The sequence below is a fragment of the Poecilia reticulata genome, chromosome 18 (genome assembly GCF_904066995.2).
Source record: "Poecilia reticulata chromosome 18, P_reticulata-male-v2, whole genome shotgun sequence".
NCBI classification, from domain to species: Eukaryota; Metazoa; Chordata; class Actinopteri; order Cyprinodontiformes; family Poeciliidae; genus Poecilia; species Poecilia reticulata.
Genome location: NC_088847.1, coordinates 7,625,443 through 7,633,252, shown reverse-complemented (window position 1 = coordinate 7,633,252; position 7,810 = coordinate 7,625,443). Strand labels below are relative to the sequence as shown.

General features: G+C 37.1%; 1 protein-coding gene across 1 annotated transcript; it reads left to right on the top strand.

The window, feature by feature from the left end:
• Positions 1 to 1,131: 1,131 nt before the first annotated feature.
• LOC103480358 (SLAM family member 9-like) lies at positions 1,132 to 6,541 on the top strand. Its single transcript, XM_008435262.3, has 9 exons — positions 1,132 to 2,249; positions 3,391 to 3,529; positions 3,898 to 4,200; positions 4,423 to 4,707; positions 5,303 to 5,401; positions 5,496 to 5,511; positions 5,618 to 5,685; positions 5,769 to 5,819; positions 5,905 to 6,541. Exons 2-8 carry the CDS (start codon positions 3,463 to 3,465, stop codon positions 5,813 to 5,815), a joined length of 885 nt encoding a protein of 294 aa, XP_008433484.2. The 5' UTR covers positions 1,132 to 2,249; positions 3,391 to 3,462; the 3' UTR covers positions 5,816 to 5,819; positions 5,905 to 6,541.
• The last annotated feature ends 1,269 nt before the right edge of the window (positions 6,542 to 7,810 follow it).

Below are 7,810 nucleotides of genomic sequence, written 5' to 3'. Positions count from 1 at the left end.
TTCTTCTATTCAGTGTTTGTAGCTTCATGGCGCAGCTCCGCTCGGCATCAGTTCAGCGTTACACCGGCTGATGACGCTGCTTCACTTTGTCTGGTATTGCAAGTTAGGCTACATATGTTTTGGCAGTTCTGTGATCATGTCAAAGCAGCAATTTATATTAAAAAGTGTTTTATTTTCGTTTGAAAGCTGCCCGCTTCCATGGAAGGACAACAGAAAATCGCTCTTATAAACATGTAATTACTAAAATCACAATGCCCTCACTTTGTATCCCTCTGAAAAATGAACCCATTTAAATAAAGAAATCCATCCATGGGTGATACCTCGATAGAGAGCGTTCATGTTATAGCGTTAACACCGGTGCTGCAAGTGGTCCGACATGAAACGGGTTTGAGGGAACAACGGTACCACAGCACTTTTAAATTTCAATAATCAGAATACCGAAATTGTTTCCGTTGTTTTAAAAGTCTGTCTTTTCCCCATCGATATGTTTCCCGACCGCCCTGCACCTTAGGGAGTTAAAAAAACAAAAACAAAAAAAACTCCGCGCACATTGCGCAAAATTCTGAAACATGAGAAGCGGGCAAAACGGAGCGACGAACTAGATGTGAATTATAGCATAAAAACAGAGAATCCGACGCTGAACAGTGAAAAAAATCAACACATGATGTGAAACACATGACGATTAGGAGGCGCAGCAGGTGATGAGTGAAAATTACTGATGGTCAATAAACGATAAAATAAATCTAGCAACAGGAAAGAAACTAAAGTGGACATAGCAATAAACCGACAGAGGATAATATTAATCAAATGAAACTAAATGGAAATGAATGAAGAACAAAATGCAAGAATAAACTAAGAAGCTAAAGTAAATACGGAGGAATAAACTGGTATGGCAAGACCGTTCGAGCAATACAGAGGACTGTATGGCAAGAATAAACAGACACTATTTCCAGATAAAAGGTAAAATAATATTGTTGAAGTGCCATGAGCAGGAGCGCAACTACTCATTATTCAGGTGGATGCGAAAACATAAATCGGCGCCCCCCACGAAGGAGCGTAGAAACATACGCTCGCCCCCCCCCCCCCCCCCCCCCAGACCCCTTCCTCCAGACGCCGATACGTTTAGGCAAAACTCGCTACATTTACCTCGTTATGTGCGCGAGGTCAATGAGCGTAAGCCGCACTGAAGTGTACGGAAAACATAATCGGTGTGCCGATTCAAAACATCTACAATAATGATTAATAATAAAATAATTGTCAGTGCAAAGTAGCCTACAATTTTTTTGGTGGGGGGCGGTGAAGGACCTGGATAAGGGCTAGGGGGGCGCTGGCCCGAAAAAGGTTGAGAAACACTGATCTAAAATGAAATCTGCTAGACTGTAACATAAGCAAACTAACAGCTCTTTCAGTTCCTCCTGGAACTAAACTGGGGTTAATGCAATGCATTCTGGGATTAGTAGTTTCTATACCCGTCTCTTTGTTCTTTGTAGTTCAGTCTTTCATGGCTGAAGGTACAACTTTGAAGACATCAGACTGGGACTTGAACCCAGGACCTTCTTCCTGCCTTGCAAAAGAAGGTCTGCAAGGCAACTGTGTTACCAACTTCGCAACTGGTTTCTCTAAATTCTCATCACATGTGTGTGTGTGCGAGTGTGTGTGTGTGTGTGTGTGTTTGTTCCGTCTCTGTGTTGCCCTGCGATGGACTGGCGACCCTTCCAGGTCATACCCTCTGTGTGACCTGTACCGCTGTACAAAGGGACCAGCCTCCATAGCTGACCTGTGGTGACCATCGAGTGTGTGGTAGATAAAAGATGGATGCTTAAACTGTGATGCTTAAACATCTGTGTAAGCATCTTGTAAATTGTAAACATCACACAGATGCTTGGAATTTAAGCATCTGTGTGATGCTTAAATTGTAATCAAACTTTTATTTTTTTTACTTGAGATAAGGTATTTATTTTGTACCATTATTTCTTTTGTACCATTATTTGAGGAACTATACTGTAGGTTCCAACTTAAGACCGTTTGTGTGCTTCATTTCCCCTGTATGTATGTTGGTGTTTTGGCTATAAATTCATGCAAACTGTGTTGTTGATGCAAGCAGAAATACTTGAGAATTAACTCATTATATCTGATGTTCTTTAAACAGCAACACCAACTCTAGCCACTTCCTTAATTTGACTCATTCGCAGTATCCTCTCCAACTTTTCACATGCTCAGTTCAGCCGGTCCAACAAAAGTATAAGGAGGTAAGAATGTTATTCTCTAGCAGAGATGGGTTATACATGCCTCGTCTGCCATGTTTGTTTTTACTTCTCATTCATAGTAATATGTTGACTTATTGTGAAAGTCTCTTCTTCTAGTCTGATTATGACAGAACAACTTACATGTCATACTGTAACAAAAATATACAGAAATATTGAACTGCAATAAATTAGGCATACTTAACTTGTATAGTGTTTACATACATTCTGTGTTGTCGCTGTTTGAAGCTAAAGTCATTGACAGATAGTTTTAGTTCCTCAATGTTACCTGATGAACATGAGATTAAGTTATATGTTAAACTATCGACAAATCCACAAAAAGAATTTTGAGGAGTTCTGTGTTCAAAATGTTGCTACAGCTCTACATAAGGCAAAAACAGTATATAATATGGAGAGAACAAAACTGACTGTGTTGCTGTGAGTAATGAGGAAGTAGTTTGTAGCCCCTCGGCCCCAAATGAAGGATTGTGGCTTTACTGATGAACAGAGAAGTTCATCGGAAGTAAACTCTGAGTTTCACCGAAAGAGACGTATGCACAAACAAAAAAAAAGACAGTTTAAGCTACAAAAACTCTCTTACTGTAACGTCTCAACTAAAAATATCGTTCATCACCACTAAAACTATCAACTCTAATTCAAAACTATGCCATAGTGTTTGTATACAATAAAACAAATTCACATTTTCAGTCGATCAACTTTAGAACCATCCTTATTTACAAAATAAACATACCCCGTGTCTCTATCAAGAGGGCCGCTAATAACAAGATACATTTTTAAAACACTGTTGCAATTTGTCTTCCGTTCTTTTCTGCGGTTAAGCTGTCGTTCTGTAACATAGATAGCGGAAGTTGTATCATCAAAATAAAAGCATCAAATCAAAAACCGGAAGTTAAGCGTATACTATACAAAATAAAACGAAGTCAAGTCAATAAGTGCTAAAGAGGTGAGACAACAAATAAGGAGCTTCGTTTAATGTTTAATGAGTTATTGACTTTGGTGAAACAATGCTTAAAAAACCTCAGAATCTTTTTAAGTTTAAAACAATTCTCACATCTAAGAGTTTTTATTAGTTGCATGTTGTTGCAGGCTGTGACGTTCTTTTTTTTTTTTTCTTTTTCTTTTTTAGGAAGTATTTCTGCTGGGCCAGAAACGTTTTGCCTCATCCAGGTCACGTCTGACTGAGCTGCAGAGAATAAAGATGTTCTCTCCCAGAGGCCTTCAGTCTGTGTTGATCCTTCTTGCTCTTCTTGGACTAGGCCGTCATGGTATGTTTGACATCTTCTTACATCAAATAATGATACACTTGATCTGACTCGCGTATGAATGAAGTATTTAAAGTGAATGTCATTAACACGCAAGATGACAGCAAAAGAAATGTGTAAGTATAAAGTTTGTATATGTCTTTCTGCCTAAGTGTCTGTAAGAGTCTCATAGCAGAAATGAGATCAGAAACATCAGCTGTGATCAGTACTAATATTTACGACTAAATAAAGTTTTGCTGAGAGAAACTAGAGGATTGTATTTCTGTCATTTGCTTTTTTGTTAGTTATTAGTCCAGCTAGAGATTTATTAAAAGAAAAATAAAGAATGATTCCTCATAATGAGTCATTCTGTTGTTTATAATGTGTTTCAGATGTGGAGGCTGCAGAAGGAAGACAAGTCATTCATAAAAGAGTTGGAGACTCTGTGGAGCTTTTATCAAATTTACCAACTGAAGGCGTCACAAGGGCAGAATGGAAATATAAAAACTCACCAGTAGCAATCAAAGGTTCAGGTCTTATTGCAAACAATCCATTTCAGGGCAGAGTGGAGTTCAATAACACGAGCCTTAGTTTAACAATCAGAGACCTGACTCTTCAAGATTCTGGTGAATTCAGGTTTAGTTCATCAACAGACAAACAAAGACCTGCAGTCTTCCTCACTTTGCAAATTCACGGTAAGATGCTGGTTTTGTTCGCAACCTTTCAAATAAAAAAAAAAAGTAAAAAATAAAAAAAACTGAATGCTTATAAATCCATTTACAGTTTTTCATAAACTACCTAAATTCAATAACAGCACCAGTCTGTCCAGTCCTAAAGTGTCTTACATACAACAGCTGTTTAATGTTCAATGCCATTATTAATAAGTTATTCTCGTTCTTTCTCTGTTCTCACATTAGAGCCAATATCCACAAATTCAATTGTGTTTTCAAACATCACTCAGCCTGGACCAAATGGATTTTGTACAGTTTTTCTGGAGTGCAACGCAAATCCTCACAGCGACGTCACCTACATCTGGACTGTGGGAACACAAACCAGAAGTGGCTCCAGGCTGCAATACAGCATTAGACCACAAGATGGCGACACCACATTCACCTGCAATGCCTCCAACGTTGTCAGTGAGAAGTTAACATCTGAAACACTGAGATGTAGCAACAACACAGGATCCACAGGCTCTAATGACGGTATGTGCAGAAATATGAATTCTTCTGTTTGACTTGTTTGTGTATAAAGTTCCCATTTGTAAAGAAAATATAAACCAGTTTTATGAAGAATGAAATTGACACGATTCCAAATAAAAAAGGAAGTTAGCGAGCTATTAAGTTCTGAGAAAAGGGGATGTTTTCACAGTTCTTTTAATCATAATAAGAGACGATTTACGTAAAGGCTGTAAAACACGTTGTGTTAAATGTGATTCCAGATGAAGGTGTGAAGTTTGATAAATACTTTCACATTAATGGGAAATTTTTATGCTTTTTCTGACTGGACTTGTAACAACAAGACACTCTGCATTAATCTGAAGTAAGAACACTCACCTTCATTCAGTGTTATCAATGTTCCAAGTAAAGACAAATATTTTATCACACATTAAAGTTTAAAAGTAGATCATTTTTAAAAAGTCAGTTATGAGAGAGTGCTTGTAGGCAGCCATTGAAAAGATATTTAAAGCTTCTTTAATAATGCATAAAATTAAATATGGTTATAATATTTTATTCACAGAGCCACAGGCTGCTGTTTTGTCCCCTGATGGTTTTTCTGTCTGCCTCCATATTGTTGCAGGATGTGGTTTTTCTCCCGTCATGTTTTGGTTTAGGTTGGTTGTTGGACTTCTTGTTATCCTAGTGCTGGTTTGGCTGCTTTATGACGCAAAGTTGAAGGGTGAGATATGATATTTGATACTTTGTCTTTAACCAACAACTGATTTTATATACTGTAGCTTTAAATCGTTTGGTTTGTTTGTTTTTTTCCACAGAAGTATTTTGTTCCAGGTGTGTAGAACTCTTTCTCGTTTTTATATTAAAGTTTTTGCAACTTTTAAAATCAAACACGATTCCTTCATAACACAAAATATAACTATTTGTTTATTCATTCCAGGTTTAAACACACTGCAGCAGTCGACCAGGACTTGAGTCAGCTGGATCTCAACTCCTCACCTCCTCCGGGTCAGTTTTCTATTTTGAAAATAAAATCCATGTACCTTCAACTTTCAATGAAGTGTGTTATAGTTTGTTTTAATTACTGACAGGTGATGCTTTGGTGTATGAAAACTCAGGAGGATCTGCAGACGCTTAAGAAAGTACGAACTGCTGATACTCAAAACATTGTCAGGGATGAGGAAAGATGTTATTTTATATATTTATATATCTTTTTTTTTTTTTCAGATGAAAACATCCCATCTCTATAAGTCCCCATCAACGATCAGGACAATCGATTGAGAACAAGATGAACCCAGGAAATCCATCAAATCTCAAACCCCATGTCAGTTGTGGAAGACGGTTTCTCACACTGAGCCAGGATCTGGTTCTGCTGGGGGTTTTTTCCTGTTAAACAAGAGGTTTTTCCTCTCCACTGTCGCTGCATACATGCTTGCAATGAGGAAAATGAAACAACAGATTGCAACGATTATCCACTGTCAATCACAATCTGCTCGATTTCCTTAGGTTTAAAACCTTTTAACAAATTTGAATAATAAACCAAACTTGACTTGATAACTAGGAACAAATAGAATGTATGATCGGATCGAATTGTCTCGTTTTATGTAAAGTCCCTTGAAATGGTGAAATATAAAAAAACTGAATTGAATTGAAAATGTAAACAGCAGTATCTCACATAATGAGTCATCGTTCAAAGGAAATGTTAGTTTTTTGCCTTTATGTTGCTTTTAGTCACACGTTGGTGTTTTGAGGTTTTGAAATGAGAAAAAGAACCGATTTAGATTTAATATCTTTCTCATCATCTGTCTGACAAAGATTTGCATATTGCTGCAATAAATACTCGTTGGCACATTAATATAAAATAAATGACTATTTTCTTCACCTCTGGTTTAAAGGTTTTTTTCTTCTCTTTGACTAAGGACTCAGAAAAAAAAATTTTTTGCCAAGATATAAGAAATCTGAAAAATATTTTAAAAAACCTGACCTAATATTTCAGGTATATAATCTGAATTATGCTCAGATTGTCTCCGGATCCTGAAGTCATTGAATTTCATCTTCTATCCTTTTGGTTTGTTTGTTGTTTGAAGCTGTTCACCTGAACTGGTCCTTACATAACATGTTTAAATAGCTGTAAAACAATGGCAGACTTCTCATTTTCTTAATCAAATTAACCAAAATTGCAAATTTATGAAAAGGCAATGATGACCGGCAGCTGCTGCACTTGGTGGGAAAAGCAACCAAGTGAAGTAAGTGGAGATTTAAGCTGCGTTTTTTGTCAGTAGAACTTTAATTACCTTTTACAGTGAATGAGTACCAACTGGATTGTTTACAAAGTGAAACTACAGTCTGAAAGTGAAATGGTATTAATAGAGTATGAAATGGGAACACGGATCAGTGAATTAACACAGAACTACTGAGTGACAAACAATAATAGTATAAGAATTAGAATAAAACATTTGGATCTAGACATAGCATAGGGTCTCAACTATTTCATTGTACCAATTAATTCTACTTTTTAGTTAATCATATACTTGTAATTTGTTGTTATTATTACAAATATTACTGTTTTAAGTCAGTAGTACCAAGAGATTGGCAGCAGGTGTCACTGTTGCTCCCTTTTCCTGTAACCATCACCCACCTGCAAAACCACCAGCTAATGTCCATCCCAGATGGAGCATCAGCAGATAATCCTAACGATATGAAACCATTTTCAATTACAAACAGAACCTTTTCCCCAAATCTTCATTTTTAACATCTAAGCTTTTTCTCTGATCATTAAACCAGAAAAGCTTCAGGTCGACTGCATGCTAAAAAGTCGTGGCTTTTATTTATGCTCTAAAGTGCAGCTTACAGACAGTTCAACTTCGACTCGCTCACTGCGGTTTTAGCACATTCCTGTCAATCACATTGACACTTCTCTACAAGAGGAAGTGCAAAATGCTCGTCTATGCTGACCAGGGGCCTTCTGGGTTTTTTTCTTCTTCACATTTCCTCTGATTACCATCTCTCTCTCTCTCTCTCTCTCTCTCTCTTTCTCTCTCTTTCTCTCTCTCACTTTATTTTCATTACTTATGTTAAACAGTCTTACCTACATATGTTTTCTCTTATGTCGGATAGATTTGTGAAGCGTTTG

Excerpts from the sequence above, each read along its gene's own strand:
- LOC103480358 (XM_008435262.3), top strand. The coding sequence starts at position 3,463 with ATGTTCTCTCCCAGAGGCCTTCAGTCTGTGTTGATCCTTCTTGCTCTT. Across the intron at positions 3,530-3,897 it reads TCTTGGACTAGGCCGTCATG|ATGTGGAGGCTGCAGAAGGA; the intron begins GTATGTTTGACA and ends AATGTGTTTCAG. Across the intron at positions 5,686-5,768 it reads CAACTCCTCACCTCCTCCGG|GTGATGCTTTGGTGTATGAA; the intron begins GTCAGTTTTCTA and ends AATTACTGACAG.